At 48.6% G+C, this 24,231-nt stretch overlaps 1 protein-coding gene across 3 annotated transcripts; it reads right to left on the reverse strand.

Annotated features, from left to right (window-relative positions):
• Positions 1-1,619: 1,619 nt before the first annotated feature.
• Positions 1,620-24,132, reverse strand: LOC135898800 (neprilysin-2-like). Of its 3 annotated transcripts, none has more exons than XM_065427968.1 (9): positions 23,834-24,132; positions 18,257-18,464; positions 15,194-15,876; positions 13,322-13,731; positions 11,194-11,388; positions 10,085-10,313; positions 6,649-6,986; positions 4,769-5,502; positions 1,620-3,217 (listed from the first exon to the last, which is right to left on the reverse strand). In XM_065427968.1, exons 1-9 carry the CDS (start codon positions 24,089-24,091, stop codon positions 2,907-2,909), a joined length of 3,366 nt encoding a protein of 1,121 aa, XP_065284040.1. In that variant the 5' UTR covers positions 24,092-24,132; the 3' UTR covers positions 1,620-2,906. The 3 variants fall into 3 exon arrangements, with proteins under 3 accessions (XP_065284040.1, XP_065284039.1, XP_070391609.1); XM_065427967.1 differs by having other exon boundaries at positions 10,085-10,316; XM_070535508.1 differs by lacking the exon at positions 11,194-11,388.
• Positions 24,133-24,231: the final 99 nt, after the last annotated feature.

Consider the following 24,231-nt stretch of genomic DNA (forward strand, 5'->3'; position numbering starts at 1 on the left):
GCTTAGATGTCTCGAACGGTGTGTCTCAAAATGCTATGGTTACTCGTTGTGGTTGCTTGACTAAAATAGTCATTTCGAACGAGTTGTGGAACGAGCGCGGTTCGTTTTCATAAAGCCATGTGCCTTTCTTTCACAAGTTTCATTCACGCGTCAATATGCAAATTGACAACACACAAACGGTGGCTGAAACTACGCACAGAATTCAGAGACACATAGCCACACGGGTATTCGGATGATCGGTGCTCGCAACTACTCAGCTGCGTTCACAACACATCGCATTTTCAAGTTTATTACATATTCAGTTTCGGGTATATTCTACTTCTCACGACCCTTCCGTGAAACGGGGGTACCCATAACGAAGCGCGAGGTGACGGTGCTTTGAATGAGGATGGACTGAAAGAACGCACCTGTAGATTTTAGGGGTTGTTTTTTAACTCTGCGGCAAGGTGGCGCGGGGAGGGAGCAATTGCCGGCAACTACAGCAAGGCTAGATCTTTCTACAACCAGCAACATCCTCATCCTCCTCGTGAAGAGACACCTGGTACCAATGTGCAAGGTGTATTCAACTATTCTATAATAAGTATTTTGGCGCGTCTTATGCAAGTTTTCGTTCTGTGAACGCGTTAAGTATTTGCTTCTAGAAACGAGGACGCCAACATTTTCCGTAAAAACAAAAAAAGCATCTCAGGAGCTTTACATGCATGGTGCATTGTTTCTGTCCTACGCAGCTATCCTCCTGCTGCACATGAAACGCATGACGTCATGAGTGGCGTCCGTGCTCGCCTCACGTACAGGGTCAGATTAAAGAAATGAAGGGCTTGTGGCTATATGCGGCAGAACGTGGAAAGAGGGGGGGGGGGGGGGAGAATAATTTCTGCATGGTTATCATAAATTGGCGCCCCCTTCATCTAGTCTAAATTAGAGTTTGGGCTCGGGTTTCAAGGATTCCCATGAGTAAGTCGCCCTCCCCTTCCTTTCCCTCCTCCATCCAAACATGCAAGTATTGCAACGCTGCATATGAAAATTGTATTGAAAGCGGTGTACGCCAACAGTGGGATAGAAATGTGTCGACTTGATTCATTCCGGCGCTTCCAAACGTGTTTACTGTAGAAGTACGTGCTTTTAAGCGTATGACACGGTTAATGGTCCATTCGCACGGTTTACGAACAAACCAATACAATCGAAAAAAGACCGTTTTTGCGAAGGTGCAGCTGAGGAGGTGGGGGAGGATGATGACTGCTATTTAGATCCCATCAGAAACGGGGCAACGACAAGTAGTGACCTAGCCTAATTTATCTGATCAGGTTTCATTACATCGAAGTCTAGCACCTCTATACACGGTGTCGCAACTATCATGCCCCAAAATTTAAATATGTGCAAATGCCATGTAGCTGGACAGAACCAAGGTGATGGTATTTGCTATCGCTTAGAGTTACTCAGATTATTTTTTCATTCCGCCTAATTACATCGTTACTCCTAAGTGTCTTTCCGACCGTAAAAGAAGCCCGCGAATACACGCAAAGTGCTTTTGTCGGGCAGTGAATATGTGCCGCGACTTCTCAGAAACGGCTTCTTGCCAAGGGCGGAGTATTTGACGGAGGACTGAGTGGCACACCGGCTACGAAGACAACGAATGTAACTTTATGATGTGACTTATTGCAGTAATTTACAAGACTTACAAAGTGAATAGTTTAACGAGCAGACAATAAGCAAGCAAGCGCACTGCAGCACTACACGTTGCTCGGCATTTTTGTGAGCTTTTTGCCTAGTTCTTTTACGCACTGTAGCCCATTATGCATGGTCATTACTTACAAAGCAAACAGTTCAAGAAATACGTTGGAGAAGCCAGTGATTGCGGCGAGGAATTCTTTCGCAAACAAAGAGTCGACGAGAGCGATGCTGCGAACAACATAAATAATTAATGATGATAAAAAACAGCCGTTTTGTATTACCAGCTACTGTATAGTTGGTCAACCATTACTGTATGATTACAAAAACTAGTGAAAATTTCGGCGGCGGCACTGATGCGATTAAAGATTTACTGCGAGCTGCTACTGCAATGCTACTGCAATGGCTGTTCAAAACGTGAACACTTCAAAGTGCGCTTACTGGAAAACGCAAGGGGGTCCAGTTCGTGCCAACGTATGCCCTGCGGAAAAGCCTGCTGGCAATACACTTGTCATGTTGCGCATTACTGCGATGTCCCACATGGTGACTTAAAGTTTAAGGTTCAAAGCCGCTGCTGCATTTAAGGTTTCTCCAAGAAAAAAAAACTTTTCACAGGCGCTAATATCGAAGGACCACCGGGTGCTCATTCGCTTTCATGCGGGTTCATGCAAAAAAAAAAAATGAGTCCACAATGTCCGTCGGCTTGGCATCCCATTTCAGCTGTCGCTGCAGCTGTCATTATCGACACTGTACTGAATGCACAGAGTTTGTAGAATACACATCACTGCACGTTTACCCTGGGCGACTTGGCCAATCCTAACAAAAGTGTTGCATAGAGGTTCGCATGTGGAAATGTTAAACACAAGAAGTAACAGTGAAGTCGGATGCTTCATTGCAAGGTTGCGCAACGCAATAAATAAAGAAAAAAAAAGCACAGTTAAGCATTCCCGTGCCTGACCCACAATTATGCGATCTCTAGGGCCAGTTATCCACGGCTTAAGAGCATCTGTAACAATATATAAGATCGAGTCAATACAAGTTGCACGTCGTTCGTCGCTGTCACGAAGTGACACGAAGAAGTGCTACTCAAATGAAAAATAAAACAAGTGTCATTTCGTTGCTTGACGTTAGCTTAGTGGGTGATATTATATACGGAATGTTCGAAAAAATATCCATTGTCCAACGTACTATTCCACGAATAACACAACCGATACCACGCAAAGACCTGTGACTACAGTTCATTTCGCTGTGTGCTCGTCGCCGTTGTGCTCTGTGTAGAGGAAAGAGCATTGCTTGGCGGCCCTCATCTTACTCCCCGACGCGCAGTTGAAGTGTCGTGCGAAGGGCGGGAAGTGGCGCAGGGCTCTGTTGCAGTCCATGGCACCCGGGTTTGCGCCCCCGCACATGAGGTAGCAAAGCGTGATGAAGAAAAGCTGTTGCTCGGTGTATGCCTCGATGACCCTCGTGGACCGGGGCTCCGAAGCGAGCGCCCGCTCCAGCGCCGCGTATGCCACCTCCAGCGCCGGAGTGTCGGGAAAGAGGCGATGGTCTGCGAGGAGTATCAGGCGCGTTTCATGCCCAACGTATACTAGATGCGATTCCGCAATGTATAATGCCAAATATCGGAGTGGGCACCGAGACAGCAAAATGAGGGTCGATGGAAAAGAAAAAAAGGAAATGGGAGGCCTCTTGAGCTTTGTCTTTAAGAGTGGACCGCGATAGCATGCAAAGATTCCCGACGCTTCCCCGCAACTGCAGCTTGTGTCACCGCAAGCTTTTTCATGGAAATGCTGGCGGGAACGCTATGCACAAGGGCGAGCTTTCTGGTTCTTTTTTTTTAATGGTGTTGTAAGGAACCAAGTCGGCCGCACCGCTCCTACTAAGAAAGACCTCAAACGGCAGCTGCAAAAGGCGTTCTTGTTTCAGGTTCAGCGTAACAGAATTACGTTTTCTCTTATATTCAAATTACAATCCGACGCTATAGCATACATGTAGGTTGTCTGTAAGTCATACTTCACAAATTTTCTCATGCAGTTTGTTCAGTAAAGCCTCTGCGGCACGCCAAGGGATTGCGTGGTGCGGGATGGTTTTCTCGGCCGCGGACGCCGGCGCCGACGCCGGATCTCCTGCGACACGGGGCACTTAAGGCTATCGCGTTCAAATTGCTTCGCATGCTGACAGAAATACCTGCTCGTGACGCCTACTCGTGTCGCCAACAGCTTGTACATGCGGGATCTAAATCTATCGCTTTCAAGTCTCTAGCACAAAGAAAAGAACAGCAGCTTCAGTTCTCAGCACGATAAGCCACGTTGTACCACGTTGTACCAAGAATGCAAAACATCAACCATAACCAGCTTGATTTTAATGCTGATAGTAATATAGGAGGCGCTTATCCGCTTTTGAACTCTCTAACAAAACATATGACCCGATCCCGAAGGCAGTATAGTCTAACACAATCTCAAAGCGCATTTCTCGAGAATTGGGGCATTTCGGGATCCTTTGATGGTCAAAATTAATCCCAAGTCCCCCACTACGGCATGATTCAAGATCCAGTCGTGCTTCTGGCACGTAAAACCACAGAATTCACTCATTCATTCATTCATTCATTCATTCATTCATTCATTCATTCATTCATTCATTCATTCATTCATTCATTCATAGACTCAAAGCGCTAGCTGTTGCGAGTGGAGAATGCGAGACATCGCATTTTCTGGCCCCAGTCATTCAATACAGCACTTGGTAATGTTAGACGTTGCCTTCGTTTGCGCCCCTCGCAATAAGTATGTAGAAAACATGGCCTCTATGATGTTATCTTGCCATTTGCAGGGTCTGCAGTACGGCAGAGCTTGGCATATTGTGATTCCTTTCATTAGAAAGGCTGAGGAGCATGATGTGGGCAAAAAGAGAGGCATGGACAAATCCGAATTTGCATTTTTTCTTGACAAGCCAGGCAAGGGTCAAACATTACGACGTACGATTCGGTCGATGTGACGTAATCTTTATGATCTTGAAGCGAAATTTAAGCCAAAGCAAAGCCGATAATAAGCACGAAGTGCTTCTTTAACGTTCTTAAGCGAAAAATGCACGTCGGTATATTTACTTCCGGCTGTTGTGGTTCCTCTTTTATGGTCACTGTCGTCAGCCGCCAGACAGAACATTCGTTCGACCATGGTGATTCTCCACACGTCTGACGCCCATTCTTGACCTACATTGCCGTCCGCGTCGAACAACACACCCTCGCCGTCCACGGTCTTGACGAGTTCGCGGGCGTACACGAAGCCCAGGCCGCCGTAGAACATGGCGTTCGTGCCCTGCGCGTAGTACATTGGCTCGGACAGTGCCTGGACCGAGATGCCGACCGTGTTGCGCAGGTAGTCGTATTTGGCCAAAGGCAGGCGCATGTTGGGCGGCATGTCGGCTGCGGCGCCGTGGTAGACAGGGACCGTCTGCAGTTCGTACAGAGCTCGTCTGGAGTGAAGCCAGAGGTCGGCGAACGTTTCACCCGCGGCGTGCATGTCCTCGGGAAAGCCGGAGTACATTATCGAGAGCGCCTCGTCCGTGAGGAGGTCGTTGGCGGGCCACAGCAGAGTCCTGGTGCGTGAGAGCTTGTTCTGAGCGTTGACGTCGGTGGCGTTGTCGAGCCACGGGAGAGCTCCGATCAGGTCTAAGGCCATCTGCCGAACCGTGCTGAGTTGCGAGTTGACCTTTAGGCGCAGTCCCTCTGGAAAGTTGACCGCTGTCGCAAGGGCGATCACCAAAAACCGGTAGATCTCTTCAGCCTCGGTGGCGCAGAAATTCACGCGCCTGACTTTGGCGGCGTTGAGACTGTCGTACCTAGAATGTGCGAGAGAGAAAGCGAGAAATTCAGCGTGACATCTGGCGCCATCTGTTTCTCAAGATTGTTGGTGAAAGGGGACGTGAATTGGATTCTCGCGGGCCCGGTTTACTTTTGTTAACTAACCTTCGTGTTGCGCACCGAAGCGGGGTATTTTTTAAGCAATGGTTTCCGCAAATTATATTTATCTCTTATCATCTCGTACACTATGGCAACTATCCTGAAGAACATCAATATTCGTCTTTTTTTTTTGCGGCGAGTAAAGCCACGGGTTCACAGAAAAACAACGTCAAATAAGCTTCGCAGAGAGGTCATTTTATGCAAACGCAACGCGGATGATTGGACGTTTTATTTTCTTTGCAGAGATTACTTTTCTTTGGAAGGCAGCACGCGCGTCCTTCTGCCGTGCGTCCTTCAGGCATTTTCTGCCTGAAAATAGCCCGTGGTAACGTAAATGCGTTCATAAGAAATGCTTTGCTTTCTTTATTTCTTGCAGAAGCGGACATCTGCGATGCGGCTCGTACGAGTCTTTCTTGTTTCGTATTTATTGTTTGTCGTAGCACTACGTGCGAATTACTGACAACCCATAATCGCCATTTTGTCTGATATAAGTTGGCCACAATTGACGGCTAAGGTTTTTGTGTAAAGCAAAGAGAACGCTTTTTTTAGCGATTTGGTCGGACACGTCAGGTTGGCGGTTAAGGCGCGGCATATTGACGCACACATACCCTAAGTGTGTCTCCACTCACGGACGCGCGCTAATAGTTGCGCTCACGTGAGTGGTGGGTCGGGAGAAGAGTATACTAAAGTATAGTGAAGTAGAGAGGCCGTTTAGCTCTTGCATTGAGTATTGTCGTTTTTAGCGTACAAGCTTCATCATCCAATTATTGTTCGCAACTCACGTTGCGCTACCACACTCCTACGAATGCGCTTATCGTGCATTTGTTAGAGAAAACACTTGTCTCATATTGTTTGACGTAAGTGTCATCCAATGCCATCGATAAGTTTCGTTTTCTTGCGGATTGTGGGAGGAGCGTAATCTTGTTCATTGTGTGAACTTGTTCTTGTATTTATCATCATATTTGTAGAAACAAAGATCAGAGCCACGCAAGATGAGAATCGCACTAAGCCTGCAAATAACGCACCTGTACAGAAGCAGCCCAGCGTCAGCGATGGGCCCCAGTATCTGCGCCAGAAGCCAGGATAACGCCCCCAGTAGTTTCTCTTTGCTGTGGTTCACCCAGAGCCGGCCGACACCCGCAAGTAGCCCAGTGTCCCTCAGGACAACACGGTCCGATGTTGTGAACCTGGGCTGCCCAGTGACCGATGCATGGTTATTGAGCATCTCAAGCCACTCGCTCGATGAGAAGGCGCCCGAAGTGTAGTGTTCGATGCTGTCCAGTGGGAACATGGCAGCCGTCTTTGGCTTGCCTTCACGGTTGTCGAGGAGCTCACGGTACACGGTCTTCTCGATACGGGTCACCTTGCAAAGATATCGGGGGGAGGGAGGGGAATGCAAATGCGATGCGGAAAAGACTTGTGAGCTGTTTTGCTACGATGAAAAATACCGCCTATACGCACACTTGCCCATACCATGTGAAAAGTAAACGGATGTACGCAGAAAACGCAGAGCGCCTGCTATTTGTAATACATGTGTCTTGCACCATGCGGTAACGTTGCAAAAGTGGTTAGGCGGTGACTTATATATACATATATATATATGTGTGTGTAACAGACACACGCACGCACGCACGCACAAGAAGAACATTGGTTGATTCTTTAGGAATCGATCATGACACGAAAGGGACACATGTCTTCATAGAGGTAGTTACAGCTTTCTTGCACGTTAACAAAAAATACCTTAAAGTTGCACAGTGTCTATTCGCATTAGACCGGCATGCCATTCATTGACATGGATGCACCGACGATGACGCCTAGTGCCACATCTTCTTCTCCCCGACAAGTAAGGCTCACGACCATCGGCAACCCCTTGTGGTAGCTGAAGTAACACCTGTACACATGGGACGGTAAATGCCACGGAAGGCACACTATTTGCGGGTCGGCGGCTTTCTTGCGGCTTCACTGGCTCGCGGTGTTCTGTTGCCGAATGGCTTCACCCAAGATAGAAGCATTTTGGTTCGGCTCGGAAGTATCTTTATCAGCCTGTTAACTGGCGAAGCGCTCAGCTTCAAGAACATAAAAGGAACGGTTCGTAGTGCGCGCTCGGCACGCGCGAATGCGTTGTGCTTCACGCGGGCGGTTCTCTCGCTGGTCCAACGCGGTCAGTTTCATGACATCCGCCCATCGACGTCGCTGCCTTTCTGCTGCGCTTAACACTGCAGCATTGTTATTTGGCGCCATTGTAAGCTAAGCCATAGCGGCAACCAGGTGCCGTAGGCTAAACCGAGTGAGAGAGAGAGAACCAACTTTATTGATCCATAATGAAATGGAGCGCGTTAAGCACCTGATGGGGTGGCTCCCTCTTCACGGGTTCCATGTACTTCCAGGGCCGCCTCGCTCCTGTGGATCAGTCGGAGCTGGTCTTCCAGGGTGGGGCTGGATGGCAAGATCTCCCATCGCTTAAAGGGTGGGGATAGTACGGGGCTTAGTCATGGGTATAGGTGGGTGGTGATCTTTGGAGAAAGTGCACTCTCATATGATGTGCCAGAGGGTGCCTAGTACATTGCAGTGAGGGCATGCGTTCTCGTATCTTTCTGGGTATATTCTGTTCAGGAGGCAAGGGTGGGAAAGGATCCTGCCTCGATTTGCCTGTATATGGTTTGTTCGGCTCTGGTCAACGAATGGGGGGGGGGGGGTATGGGAATGTCTTCCTAACATCCCTGTAATACCTGACTGTATCTGGGTAACTGATGATGGGTTGCCATCCGCTCGCCTCATCCTCGGTGGCCTGGGGGTTGAGCGGTCGGGCCTGTTGATGAGCATATTCGTTGCCCTCAACTTAGGAGTGGACTGGGACCCAAACCAGTTTGATTGTTTCGTTAGGGGGCGTAGCTTTTCCGGGGATATTTAGTGCCGCGATGGACGCCCAGCCGGATCTCTAGTTCTTGTACGCAGCTTGCGAGTCCGCGACGATCTTGGTGTCGTTAGGTTGCAGGAGTGCGAGGGCTATCGTCGCTTCTGCTACTTCCTCCGAAGACGGAGTGTTGATTGATGCGCAGGTGACCAGCTTGTACAGTCCGGTGACACGACCGTTTCCCTCGTGGAGCGTTTGGGTTGAGAGGCGTTTGTGTATAGGATAGTGTTGTCTCCCTCCAGGGTCCTGGAGATAGCTCTTGCCCAGGCGTCGCGCCGTCTGGTACGCCTTGTGAGGTTCATGATGCGCGGTAGTGGTTTGCAGTCCAGCTTCTCAGTCCACTTTTCGGGCAACTGGCCATGGCAGGTGTAGTGCAATTCTTGCCATCTGATATTGCGGAGGACGCTTCTGCCCGCCTTGGTCTGGCTAAGACGGACCCTCTGATTGGATAGGTGTGCTTCTATGAGCTCGGCTACTGTGTTGCGGACTGCCATTTGAAGTAATTTTGTCGTGGAAGAATTTATGGGAACACCCAGGGCCTGCTTCGTTGCTTTCCTGATTATTACGTCAAGTTGCATGACGTCCTTCTTGAGGAGTTGCATGTATGGCGCTGCGTAGACGATTCGTGAGGAAAGCGTGAACGAGGCAAAAGGTGTCATAATTTCTTCAGGCCCCTCCGCCTGTTAGCCCCTCGTCTGATCATGTACAAGATCTGGTCTGACGTGAGCTTGATTTTTCTGATCAGGCTAAACTACGCGGAAGAGAATCCACGTGGTGAAACCACAAGCTAACTATAATACCCAGAGAAGGGAAACTGTACTTTCCACAGCGCAACGGAAGGAAAAGTAGCCATTTCATCGTGTATACGACCGAAAGAAGACGCTGCCAAAATCAAAACTAATATAATCATCATTACGTAGTGAGCAGCAGGGCTGCTTCGGTGGCGCCGGTGGCGGCTGGTGAGGCTAGTCGTGCTGCTCGCTCGGTGGTTTCATGCTGGAACACGCTTCGGTTAATTTCTCGCCCTGTGTGACGATCGCCGGAACTTTAGAGTGTTCGAGGCTTGGCGAAACTAGTGAAACTGTGTCGTCAAGGCAGACCGTCAAAGCACAAAGCTAAGAAAATGGCAAAGTGGCGCAATATCGCGGGCTCCTCGAAAAAGAAGCCTCCTATTTTCGTGACGTCATTTTCGTGATGTTCATATACGCAAGAAATTTTGATGAAGCCAGACATAAAGCACTCTCATGTTAACAAATTTAATGCACGTGGCTAAATATGATTGGGAAATGACTGAGCTGCAACATTTTAATCACCCGTCGCCTACTTGCAATGATAAAGGGAGCCATTAAATCATATGATTATTTGGATGTCTGTCCCAAGTGAAATTTATCAGATGAGTCATTGGTGGCCTTGTTCAATTTTTTTTCTAATCTCCAGTACTTTGCGGTATGCTCTCTCTTATTTTACTAAACTGAAGCACACTTGCCCACCATATTCGCCCACCACTATTGCACATTTCTACGGCTTTAAAAGAGATAGTAATTTACCTCGTCGCATTCCGAGTGGGAATCCCGCTTCCGTCGTATCGCGTCGTCTCGCGGTAACAGTGCCTCGTAGTGACCACTGCAGTACCGGAAAGTAGAGTTCGTCGCATCGAGCCGCTTATGCATGGCCGCCCAGTCACGCATCTTCGGATTGTCCTCGATCAGCACTGCTCGACGGCCTCGCGACAACTTGGTCAACACGAGCACGTTGAACCACAGGGGCAGCTGCCACCTGCTTACATGCACGGGACGACGCACCACTAAAGCACCGGCGAAAAGATGCTGCTTCTTTTGAGTACACCACACGTTTAACTAGGCATCAAGTAGGCCTATACACATTTCCATACAGAGCTTCTTCGGCCCCGTTGGAACCTCGGCAGGAGGAGGAGGAGGAACATTTATTTAAAAAAAAGAAAGGACAAGCAGGCAGGAGTGCTATGGACGTGTGAGCAAGTGTTCAAACATGCACTGCCAAGAGTTTGAGCACGTGCTTTATGCAGCTACCTGCAACAGCCCGTAAATATCATGCGGTTCCAAATGGTGACATTGGTATACAGCTTCTACTCGTTCATGCCGTTTGGTGTCGTTTTTAACACACCTGTCGCCATTATTACATTGTGCTTGATTGCGTGATGTGACAGGCAGGTGCGCTGACAGCTCAACGACTCAGTAACACAATAATATTTTTTTCCTTCTCGTTTCGTACAAGGTCTCGCCGCGAGGAGCAAGGTGCAAGCCACACAAACCTGCCACATCGGCAGGTTTATGCGGCGCTTCCTTAATTGGGACAGGCGGACTTCGCAGCACACTACCAAGGTAACACATACTTAACGTGAATAGACTTATTATTTTTTATTTATTGAAGTTACGCACGAGCCAACGCAAGAGACGCCGTAGTGGAGGGCGCAGGATTTATTTGACCGCGTCGGTTTCCTTGGCGTGCAATCATTGCAAGCATATGCTGGAGCGTTTGTGCATTTCACCGCATCGAAGTGCAGCCGCTACGTGCGGGAAACGAACCCGCAACCGCGTACTCAGCAGGAGAACATACCCACTTCGCCACCGCTACGAGTGGCGTTGACAACTATAGAAATACAAAAACTCTCGTTTACTTGACAGCGAAGCGGATCAATATCCTGAGAGGCGAAGAGATGACTCCAGAAGACGGGGAACTCGCGCTTTCCGGCCAAGAGACGCCCTCGTCAGCCAAGAACTGACGAATGACCTTCTTGCTGTGCGAGCTGTACGCCGTCATATCCATGCACGCATGGAACATGGCTAGAACTTTGCTGCCCACCGGAATGTGCCTGCATGTTCAGTGACCGCACTCGCTGGAGCATCAGCGGGAACGTAAAGCGGCTTAAAATATTTCATTCAGCATGCGTAACGCCTTGAAGCAAGCACCATGTCTACAAACGTTACACTAATGTACACCACAAAACCAGCTGAAGATAAAAAAAAAGAAAAGGCGCGCATCCTTTTCAGAACAGAGACTTGTACACCTGCGCAGTTGCATGCATAGCATTGCCGTGTCAAAAGTGTAGCGTCAACTTCGCACCAACAGTCAGATGCAGCGTGAACACAGGGACGCCCGGAAAAGGCAGAGCGTGCAAGAATTTCTCTGGAAATGTGCCAACACCACGAAAAGAAGGCTTTAAGAAAACCCGTAGCTGGGACTTGAAACGTCACGTGGCTCCTCCGCTCCTATTTGGGAGAAGACAAGGAATGTTTTTTGCGGGTGCTTGGTCATGAGAATGACAGAGAGCTGACACTGGGCTGTGAAGGAGGCAGCTCGCCTTTTCACACCATTGTATTTGCGACTTTGGCGGCTGCCACTAAACCCCCTTTAAAGATTCTTACCGTACAACGCTTGCGAGATGGCGCTTTGCGGCGTTACATTATAAAACCAAAATTTCCTACGACGTCTGGCGAAGAAGGTTTAAGCGACATTTTCGAAGCATTATCTAATCAAATAGGAACAAGCTCGAATGTATTCAAATGAGCTGATTCTAAACGCACCGCCGCACAACTCGTAAATGCTGCAGATAGTACGCTCTTCCTGCCCCGAAATGTTTTTGCCAGGCGCATGAAACTTTGGAGTGAATTTTCGTGCAGAAGGTAACTACGTCCAAGCATTGGTACAAAGAAACTGAATGTAACAAAATAATTATTATAAGGATGTAATTGTAGTTCTTTTTGAAGTTCTAATTGAAACCTGCGGAGTTAAAATCTCATTGAACGACTGAAAGTTGAGCACGTAGTTGGGGTTTCGTATCACTGAAAGGCCAAGCGTGAATATATGCACATTAGAAACGAGCAGGAGAAACACAAACGCCATGTTTTAGGCTAACTGACCGAGGAAGCGGAAGAACACAAACTCTCGTGGTGCTACGGGGTAGTTGTCTTTTGCATCAGCTTACTCAATGGTTACTGACGGCACACCATCGGATTTCCAGACTGCGAATGTAGACCGCGAGGGCAAGTAATCGGTATTGAGAAATACCGGATTTAGGATGCAAATGGTGGTCCTCCTTAAACTTTGTGGTAGCGTTGTCTTGCCATATTTGTGAAGAATGTAGTGTGCTGTATAGTTCTACTACTATAGAAGCGACTCCTTTGAAAACCACGGGTCCAAACTGTGCATGCAATATTGCCGCGTCCAACGTTATGTAATGCTTAACAAGAAAATTACCGAAACTGTATATATGAACCTGTCCATGACTTTAGGCATTTAGAAAAATATGCACCCAGAATTTTGGTGCAAATGAGGCGCATTTATTTCCTGTCTCGAGAGAGTGAAATGCTGTGTCCGTCGTTCTCGCACTGTGGACAAAGGAGAAGGCAGCACGTCGTTTTCAATTCTCCATTATTTCAACACTCAGTATTGATGAACGCTCTTTCGGCGCTATACAAATGAAGCGGTATAGGTGTATTCTCGTTTCGAAAAGGGCGGCATCTGTCAATAATTGGCCGGGAATGCCCAGGCACCCCGGCTATCCAGGGAGAAAGAAGATTAGAGAGAACCTGTGCGTGGCTACGATATGTCTGAATTGTACATGACATGTCGGTGAAGGCGCAAATACTCGAGGAATACGTAGCTGCTACGTGACAAATGTCTCTGCGACAGAGCCCTCCTGCGCTGACCGAAATAGATGCATGGCTATTGCTCCATCAATCTCACCAGGGGGGAGAGACGCGGAATGCTTCACTGTGTAAGAGGCATTCTCACTGCTCCCTCACCTGAGGCCAGTAGTGGTGGTTTCCATGAAGTTGCGAGTGAAGTTCAGCACGATTTCCTGTCGATTCGACGTCGATTCATCACGGTGGTGCGGCTTCCCGTAAGCCCACGCGGAACACGCGAATGCGGCGAAATCCTCGCAAGGGTCGATGCTAGCGTTCAGCCGGCCAGCGAACAGGTCTGCATGCCGAACGCAGTCGGCGGTCTGGCAAAGCGTCGGGCGGCCACCGGAGGTATCACCTCCACCGCTTCCGTCGGTGTACCGGAGCAGCGAGTATATGGCGAACGCCGTGGCCACCAGAATGATGGCGGAGACGACGATCTGCGGCAGCCTGTCGACAGCCGAGAAGCTCAAGGACCTGTTCTTAAACGGCGAAGGCGTCAGGGATGGCGTCGACTGCGGCGTCAGCACCTGCGCACGTGTGCGTGATAGATAGCAATTTGTCCGAGCAGTCTGGGCGGGGGTATTCCCACCTAGTGGACATGTCCATTTCGCCTACTGCTAAAGTTCTGATTCGCTAGGGGCGCCTGTCTCCTTCTGACACCTACTCCAGTCCAGCGAATCAGAACTTCACTAGCAGACGAAATGTACATGTTCGCTAAGTGGACATTTACAGAATAATCCCCCCCCCCCCCCCCCCCCCGGGTAGTCGAAAGCCAGGCCATCTATATGTGAGCATTGCGATGTTTGCAAACAGAAACACTGGTAAACTACCAGTGGTCTCCAGGGAAATACAATGCGGGCAAGAAAGACAATGGCGAACCACAGGGGTGGGGGGGGGGGGCGCAACAAATCTGTTCATAGAGGAGTTCAAGGCATCCCGAGAATCATTAGCGTAACATTTTAACTTCCCATCGATGCTGAAACCGTAACAGAAGTTAATTTTAGGTCGTAGTATGAAATGCACATAATTACGACCGAGTCGAAAGACCTGATTTTAAACTGTGAGGGGACCGGTACATCGCTGTCCTTTGGACAGCGCGATGTCCTCGAAAAACATAAGGAGTCGAAATATGAAGTTTTTTTAGACAGGCCCCACACTACGTACGCTATAGTCTTCAGATAATAACACTTGTACCTACTGACCCGCGAACCAGTACCAGGGGCTGTCAATAGTAGTCTATGGAGATGATGTTTGGTGAACAATAAAAAGAAAAAGAGTTGATGACCGTCAAACACGTGATGTAATGAAAAATGACAGCCTTGACATTAAGAACCAGGAAAAGGAAAGTATGGGTTAGAGTGCAAACGCAACTAGCTCATTTTCTAGGCCAAGATGTAGAGTTGGGCAGGTCATGCAATGCCCAGTACAGATAATGTGCCTATTAACAGAATGGGTGCCAGGACGAGTGAAACGCAGTCGACAGCGACAAGTGATGAGATGTAGTGACAAGATTAAAACTTTCCATGCCGTAGAATTAAGTGCTTTGAGGTAAGACTGAGGCGACTTGACACTGGGTGAGAGGCTCTCGTCATTTATAGTGGACTAAAGATGATTAGGATGGCAGACAACTGTGCTTATGAAGTGGAACTCCGCTTAAAAGTATGTTCACACTAGCGGCAAAAGCATGCCGCATGCCGCAGACGGCAGAACGAGCCAGCATTGACATGGCAACACTCGTGGGCGTCTTTGCCGCCGCGGCAAGTAGATGATTCCCTATAACTTGGAATAGATGCGACTGTGATCAGCGGTGTTGAGAGAAGGGGATATACTTCCTTGCAGCAATTGCCCACGTGGAGGAATCGGTCGCTCCTCATGGGCCTCCCCGATCAAGTGGCCCGCGGCGAAAAATAGCTCCACGGCCTATAAGCGGCAAATACGCGGCGCGTATTTGTGTGGACGTACCTTAAATGTAGTCAAAGTCGCACGTACCCTGAGCGTGACCGATCCGAAGTACGCCCGCTTTCTAAGCGGGTTGAGGAGCCTGTCCAACAGCGACGGTAAGTTGGCCATTTCCCTCAGGGCCGTCTCGGGTTGCTGGTCGCTCGTCGTTGTGATGTGCCCGGCTGTCTCTCTTAACGGTGCCACAGCTGAAGCAGAGAAGATCGTCGGCGCGCCTTCGTGGTCTTGGTTGACCGCTCCAACAGTTAACTGGCCACCGCCCGGGTCGGCGCCCCCTTTGGTGGCCGGGAACTGCTTGGACGTGTTCATCGAGTCCTGGGCATTCTGGGTTTGGGCGCCAAACGTATCAGTCGCATTCGCGTTCCGAGATGTCGACGTAATCAGAGACTGATATTTAGCAGCGGAAATCAGGGCGGCGGCAGCGCTCGGTGTCGAAACTCCATAAGAAGATTTCGCGATGCGCTCCGGAGATTCGTGCGGTGTGTCATCGTCGTCGTGCGGCTTCTGCAGTGCCGACGACGTCGCATCTTGCGTTGTTGAGTGGGGTGGTGACGACGTTCCTGCTTGCGGCGCTTCAAGAAACGTTCCAGGAAGATCTGGTGTTCGTTCACCCTTCGCAAGTGATTTGGATGCAGTCAGGCGATCGACTTCGTCCAAGGATTCAGCAATCTCTAGTTTCGGCGAGAGTCCTGCCTTATGTTGATCGGTCGAAACTGTAAGTGCAAAAAGATAGCGTCAAATTATGGACACGGAGTCTCTAGTGTATATTATGCGCAAACACTGCGACAGTAAAAGTCGGCTAGGTTTACTAAGCACAGCTAGAATGAGCCGTCGGCGACACTATTAGACGCACTTTTCATGATAGTAACACAATGACACACATTTTGCACTTTTTTACGGGACAGTATCAGGGCTTCGACGTAATGTGTAATTGTACAAAGGATACCCAAGAGCGCCTCTAAAGGCGAAGGCAACGTGACGTCCTGGTTAATAAAGAAAGTGAAGCCCCAGCGACTGTCCCGATGAAGAGAAACGAAGAAAGGGAATTTTGATGCAGGGTACATAGAAAAATAAACGGAACGTCTACACTGTGCGAGCTGGAACAGTAAAGAAGCTCCTGCTGTTGTGACGTGTCGCTGTTACTGATGTTTATTCTGTGCCGTACACCGGTGCTTTACCTAGTGGAAGCGAGGAGGCCCTTGCGCTACAAGGGTTCCATTTTATGAACTCGGCAACGCACAGGTCTCATGAATACATTATCCTTGAAAACGATACAGGTGTACCAGAATCCACAACCGAGATGCCAATAATGTCCATGAAACGGTGTTTTTACTTCATGTCATAGACGACATGAAAAACTTACAGGAGGCTAAATAACAGACCATTCTTTCAAGGCAACGCGTAGTTCCGTGTTGAACTGTGCAAACTGCAATGCGTGTTGCCGTCAGCTTTCACAGCGGAAATGTGCGAAAGGAAGCAACCAGCGATGCACAACTATAGATTTGGCATGTTGTCAAAAAAGATGTGCCAAGTTCTGTATATATTATGCAAGTCAGTACATGATGCACCACGAGCGATTCACTTAGCACCCTGCCTTCACGCCGTCACATACTCGCTTTCAATGATCATTTAAATCGAAGATCATTGAAACCTGCGAGCTCTATTGACTACTACCTTCCGGGAGCCCGCTCAAGCAGGCCAATAAGGCACGCGCTTTGGAATGGCAAATGGTTGCAATGGTTATTGACAGCAGCAGTGTGACCGTGGCGGTACACGCTGTTAATACACGCAGAGCTAGTTTGAACACCCTTTAGAGCGTGTGCTATGCAGCAGATGGGAGCTGGTTTCAGTTGTGCGAGCCTATAACATTGAAACAATCAACGTACTTTAATGAACGATGGCATGGTATAGCGCGTAGGTAAGCGGGGCTTGAACAGAATGTGCCTGGTTGCATCTTAGTCTTCCAATGCCCGAGCCCAGTTCGACACGAAGGAAAATTAGAGCGTGTTCACCTTTATTCCTGGCTATAGAAAGTATATTTGTTCGACAAATGAAGTGTCTAATTGAAGTCCTATATTTGGTATAAATGCATACCGCAGAGAAATCGTTCCAGCGTGTCATAAACGCTGTTGTAGCCCATGAGTCAAGTTTATACCTGCGTAAATCAGAATTTCAGTTAGTAAACTCAGCGTAGCGCATATACATTTGATGTATGCCACATAATGGATTACGATGGTTTGTTTCCAGACAATCGGATGTGGCCATATTGCATTGTGTGACATTGCCCTTGAGTAGTGTGAAGTCGTCCATGTACAATAGGTACTGTGTGCTATTTTACTGCTAGATTCGAGCATGCTGCATATAGCGAGAGAATGTGAGCCCCTCTAAGCCCACACCCACTGCGCAACCAACAGTGAGCGGTGGCAGATTGCTATGCGGTCGTAAAATACCATGCGAAAACTGTCTACTGTCTTGTGCTCATGTATCCTAGCTGGTATGTTAGCCCATGTTATAAAAAATGAATGTTATTTTCCCTTCCGGTCCTTTCTTTTCACTTCCACTGTTATGAAAAAAAAAAGCTTATTTAAACATAAACACGGAGAAGACTGAAAAGAAGTTCAAATCAAAAGATTGAATAAAGATATATATATATATATATATATATATATATATATATATATATATATATATATATATATATATATATATATATATATATATATATATATATATATATATTACAACAGTGAAGTAGAGGGAGACAAAATAAGACTGGCGCAGCAGGTAAGTCCGGCTGCACATCGTCAAGGGTCCGAAATGCACAGTGCAATGACCGGCAGGCGCAGAGAGATGCAACAATGCCAAGGCGACAATGCAGTTCCATTCCATCCCACCACTTCTTTCTCACCGCAGGAAAATGCCCTGTTCTAATTTATTAAAGGCATTCAACTAAAAAGAAAAGTCTACGGTTTTCAAAGATCATGGTAGCTTGACATCTGTAGCTGGAAATCCATTATCAGTGCAAACATATGCGCGATGAGCATAAGTGGGATAAATGCCCCTAACACTGAGTGCTGGCGGCTCGCTTCTTACCGGGTAGAGGGCCCAGCGATGAAAACGATGAACGCAACTGGTCTGCAGACGGCGAGCCTAGCCTCGGGACGTCAGGGCTCCCGGAATAGTCATGCTTTGCGACGATGGGTTCGTGGGAAGGCTTGGCCCCGCCTATATTGGCGGACGCCGTTGATTCGATGTCCCTTTCTTTAGCCCGGGGCTCCTTGGCTCTCCCTGGCACCACAGCCTACGTGTGTCAAATGATTAAGGTCTCGTACTTGTGATTTCAGACTTGTTTAATAGCTGCAGTGAACGTTAAGCCGAAGCAAGTGATTGGTCTACAATCGTTCCCCTATTTTACGCCACCAGTCAGTCCAGGGTGTATCTCTGCTAGAGCTACTACTTCATGCCCGTGCTGTTTTTGTATGGAGCGCTTTTTTTGACAGATGCTCATCATCACGCATTCAAGCGCTTTTGTTCACAAAATGCGTGCAAATTACAAAACAGTAATCTGTTTATTTCGTCTCTGTTGTAAAGCACCACAAGGGCATGAATGACAACTCATATTTGATGCCTAAACTTAGTACACATTTAAGTACTCGTCGCAATAGAAAAAAAAGTGTCCAAGGTTATTTTATGCAGGGTGCCGGAACGAAATGCTTTTTGTTCTGGTTTCTGTTTCCTTCCGCTGAAAAAAATGCTATGCTCCGGTTCTGCTCCGGAACGCAAAAAACAAAAGAGGGAAAGAATTATTCGTATCGGTTCCTAACGGTGTTTGCTTGCATGCAAAATATTCTTGAAGCATTGTAACGATAAAAACAGGGGCCCTATAACGTAAAACTATTCCAATATGTTTTTATTCCAATCTCCTGACGTCAAATTTGCGTAACCGCTGACGCAAGCATCGAGCGGTCAGCCGCAGGGTTGTCTCAACAGACCAATCAAACGCTCTTCTCGTTCATAGGAGGTCGCGTTTGTTTACTTGAAAAACGAATAGCATTGCCTACACTGTGCAGCTTGTCTTATCTACTTGGCTCACAAGAGGCGAGGAGCACGCTCAAGTGGAGAGGGATTCGATGGGGCCGAGCTACTGCACTGAATATCAATAACCTAATGAAGAGGGTGGCGCCAGCGTCTGTGATTGGTCCGCTTTCCCTCACTTAGCTTACGGTGGCTCGTAGAAAATCGCGGCGGCATGCAACGGAAGCTTAATAATGACGGTAAAACGAATCCTCAGCAAAGAAGAGTTGGCAGAACGAGGCCGTAAACGTGCCGAAAGTGCTCGAAAACGTTACATGGCCATGTAAAAAGTTTTATTACACGCATATAAACCTATGCTCTCCGGCAGCTGCGAGTAGCCACTGCCTGAGCGATCGGTGGCAGCCATCTTTTATTCCTTTCGGAACGGGGCAGCCTGCGGCTATTCTGAAGAAAATGCAGTTTTGTTCGGCATATTAATGCATCTTTCACGCATACACGTCACCTTGAAGCGGTGAGGTTTTGCGGTTTTGTGACGTCGCGTGGCAGGCAGGTGAAATAGCTGCAGCCCATTTTGACCAATAGCCGAGGGCTAATGGCGAAAAGACGTCGAATCAGAAATAACTATTTTTCTTTTGTTCGGTCGAATCATGCATAATCAGTGTGTACACGTCATATGAGATGGGGAGCTATCGCGGTGTTCGTGACGTCGCGTGATAGACAGGTGAAGTGGAGGTGGTCTAAAAAAGTTTTTCACCAATCGCAGACGGCTGATTGCAAAATTGGAACAGAAAAGTTTGGAATAGCTTTACGTAATAGCGCCCCAGTATTAAGTATTCTCAATTAGTGACTTATAGGTTCTGCGATCATGCTAAGTGCCTTGAGTCAAGGTAGGGAGCATGATCTAAGTAAGCAAGGGTGGTGTTCTGTAAGCGTTCACCTAGTGGACTGTTCACTGACAAATTTAGTACTACCTCGAGTGAGTGCGCGTCGCCTTTAGTGCAATTCGAAGGCTGTCACCGTAGCGACGCTCGCTGTAGAACTCATTGACCTTTTAACGCGACAGTGTTAAGGAGCTCGTGTCGCAGTAAAGCCGGTGTCGTCGGCGTCAGTGGCGTTGGCCGTGAGCGATAAATCCCAGAAAGCACTTCATAAATAAAAACATCTTGCAAGATGGGCTGGTGGGAATCGAACGAGGGTCTCCCGCGTGTGAGACGGAGACGCTACCATTCAGCCACGAGTTCGTTCCTTCAAAACGGGACAAAATCGCATCTAGTGAATGCAGTGTTGCCTTAGAAACGTGCCGTAGAAAGTTATACTGCGGTGTATATCGGTGATGATGACCATGTAAGTTACAGAAGTCGCAGTTTCATGAGTAGCGAAGTACGTTTCCACTAAATTTCTTCTGCGCTCTGCGCACACGCAGAGCCATCTTGCGGCAAACATAGAAGACCCCCTCCTCGCAATGTACGGCGCTGCCCCGACACGTGACGCGCCACTCGCCCCATGACCGCGTCCGCCTTCATGGCGCGTCGGGGCCCTCGTATCTGTGCCGATCGCGACGTTTGGCTGGCGTAGCGCGTTTGAGTAGGCGGTGCGAACGGGGAGCGATAACGCTATCGCGTTCCACTCTTGAAGGCGAAGCTTAAGCGTCCTCCAATTTCTTACGCTGCATGCGTAGCGAAGGATTTGAACAGATTACCTCTAGCACAGAAGCCTGGTATTGTAACAATTACGTCACGGACGTAGGCGTTACCGCTGGCAAGCCAGCGACGGACGCATGCCTCGAGAGGCGGAATCACTGCGATTGGCAGCGATTGTGCATGATTCGCAAAGTCTGGTTGTTTTCTGCGTTTAGAAAATTTATAGGTTGCAATGAAATTTAGGCTCCTAAAGGCAGATAAAACGAAGTAAACGAAGTCACAAAAGCTATAAGCAACAATCATGTAGATTATAGACAAATCCATAAACCAACCATCAATATACTACATTATCCCATGGTGGCTGAACGATCGCAGCGCCAGAGTTCCTGCGAGTACTTTTTGCAGGAAACGTGCACGTCTCATGCGCTGACAGTTCGAGGGTCTTCAGAGGCGCGGATTGAGTTTGCCTACAAAAACGAATAAGCGAAGTGGACGCATCTTTAACGCTACGCTCAGTCGTCTTAGTAGCGGAGCAAACGCAGTTCTTGTGAATCGACGGTGCACCACCCGTTACTGGCATGAACATTATTAGCACACTACGTAGCGTTCCTACTAAGGCACCAAGCGTAAAGCTAACCTTATATATCACAAATATATAATATTTCACGTAAAGCGGAGCGTTTTTGCTCAGTTCGAGATACTTTTTCGTGCGTATCTGGCCTCGAACGCCGAACTCGTTTAACGGGATGGTGGCGCCATCTAGGAACAGTGAAGTGAAGGAGTAGCTTACGAGCACAATTAAGAACAGCCCAGGCCCTCATCCACAAAGCAAGAGCTAAGGCATCTATTACACCGGATGTCCTGAGCAAGTGGAGAAGAACAGAAGTGGAATGCCCCAGCTGCCCTGCGATCAACGTCGATCTTTATCATATGATCTGGTCCTGTCCTGCCACAGCCACCCTTAGGGACAAGTACACCCGACTTCTAAAGGTGGCATCGTACGAAGAATGGGTCGCACCTCAATCAAATGCCATCAGAAGAATCAACGCTTTGCTCTCCTTTGCGAAGGAGGCAGGCATCCTTCCTTTCACCTAACCCCCACCCCATCTTAGGCCACGGGCCATCCCTTTTAATAAAAGTTTGAATCAATCAATCAATCAATTAAGTAACACGAAGTGGTGAAACCATTTCATGAGGCGGAACGAACACAAACGCCGCCGTGCGCTGAAAAATACAGCCTGCGTACGCTTCCTCGATATTTGCAAGCCCCCGCTAGCCGGTGTGTATGAGACGACCACTTCGGTCCTCCTTCATTTCTATGTCACAGCAATGAATCAACGCTGAGCTTGCGAAATGCAAGTGCAAGTTGGCCGAAGCCGAACATCGTCGGTACACCGCCAGCCGCTGTGGTGGCTTGTTGGCTTAGCGGCTATGGTGTGGCGGTGCTAAGCGCGAGGTCGCGGGATCAAATACCTGCCGCGGTGACCGCATTTCGGTGGTGGCTAAGTGCAAAAACGCCCGTGCCACTTGCATTGGCGGCGCGTTAAAGATCCCCTAGCGGTCGAAATCAATCCGGAGTCCCCCACTACGGCGTGCCTCAAAATCAACGCGTATTTTTGACACGTAAAACACCAGAATTACATTCTGGCGCGCCACCAAAGCAGCCTAATCTCGCGCCGATAGCTTAGAGCAGACGAGGTTAGTCGCTAGCGAACGAAGTTCTGCCCAAACGAAGGAGCACAGGCCGGCCATCTTGGATTAGAGACCGACTACCGATATTCAGCGGCGTACGACGGCGAAGGTAACTGCAGCCGTTGCTCGCCCGTACTCCGCCGGTAGCGCTAACTTCGAGAAGCATTTCGTCAAGGACCCCTTTGGCAACTATTGTAGCGTCTGCGATCGTCTTTGGTTTGCTTCGGACGTTCATCGCTTCTGAGAGAGGTTCGCAGCGCCGCGAGGTGCCGAACCATCTTTAACAAGAACAAACTGCCTCGCCTAGCTCGCTCGAATGGCTCAATGTACCCGCCGAAGCGTTTGCCTCCACTGAATGCAATCAGCTCGTTTCGCCTCGCATACTCTTCATGAGGACTCGACGCTTTCAAAGGGGTGGACGCACCGTTCAATATGGCGTAGTGGGCCAAATGATTGTGTACAGGCACACATGCTTCGTGAACCTGTCGCTCCAAGAATGCTTCGGTTTACGTAGATGTCAACCGGAGTTAAGTTTTCCTGTTTCCGTTTATCTTTTTCTTGTTGGTTAGGTATCGACGCTTTGCCACTCGGTGCTTCCAAACGCACAGTGCTTCTCTTGGCCCTTGAATGCAATGTTGGCTTCACCGATCGCGACTAGGTTGTTAGTTTGCAAACACTGCCTGAAATGACCAGGCAGCGTGCCGTCAATCTGACGCGTGCTCTGGCGGCGCGCACTCACCCAAATTGTCATATCTGTCTGACTGGGCTATTACTGCGTATATGTAATTATATCTATATGGTAACTATAAAGGTATGTGAGTGCAGATTTACCTAAAATTCTCTCCGGGTGGGTCCGTGTGACGCAGTTAAAGAAATCGCGCGTCAAAACAAGGATACATTAACTCATTTCTTTTTTTGTATACCTGCCTAAGGCCCCGTTTTATTCATTAGGCGTATCAAGAAACGGAAGACGACAGGCAGGGTTCCTAGCGAAGCAATGAAGTCGACAGCGTTGCAGCCACATCTCTATCCCAATGCTGCAGGGAATATGGTGCACCGTTAGTGATATGGTGCTTCGTGGCCCGATTGTTTGGATACTATCACTGTGAAACCCGCGTCCATGACGACACGACCGCACAGCAGAAGAGGCTGAACGATGCTAGACGACAAATATCCTTTTGGAAACTTGACGTGTGTACCTTGGAATAATTTTACGTGTGTGCGGCCTTCTAAAACTCATCTTTGAAAGGCTTCGTCACTGGACAGCCCCTATCTACTTCCCGCTCTTGCTTACGATACTCACCTGGCGCTGTCCTTGCGTAGTGCCATTCTGCGCGTTGTCCGGAGTGTCCGGCACTTTCTTGGATTGCCCCCGGAAGGATCGCGCGCTTTGATGGCGAGCTTTCTTGGAGCTGGACTCCGCGCCCAACTTTGGCCGCCGCAGCTTCTTACTTTCCTGCGAAACCACCGACAATGGGGAAGCCGCATCCTTGTTCGGCTCTCCAGGGGTCGACGGCGTGGACAACGGATTCGCGCCTCTGTTGTCGGCGTGAGGAAACATAACCGAGGACACGGAGAAAAAAAGCAACCGTGCAGCGTGTCGTCGCTTCTTCTTCATCTTCTGCGCGCCTCGCGCCCGCACGCAGTACTGCATGGGGCCAGCACGTGTATTTCCGTTTGATTCTTTTTTTTTTATCAAAT

This window comes from Dermacentor albipictus, chromosome 3 (assembly GCF_038994185.2).
Source record: "Dermacentor albipictus isolate Rhodes 1998 colony chromosome 3, USDA_Dalb.pri_finalv2, whole genome shotgun sequence".
In the NCBI taxonomy this organism is placed as follows: Eukaryota; Metazoa; Arthropoda; class Arachnida; order Ixodida; family Ixodidae; genus Dermacentor; species Dermacentor albipictus.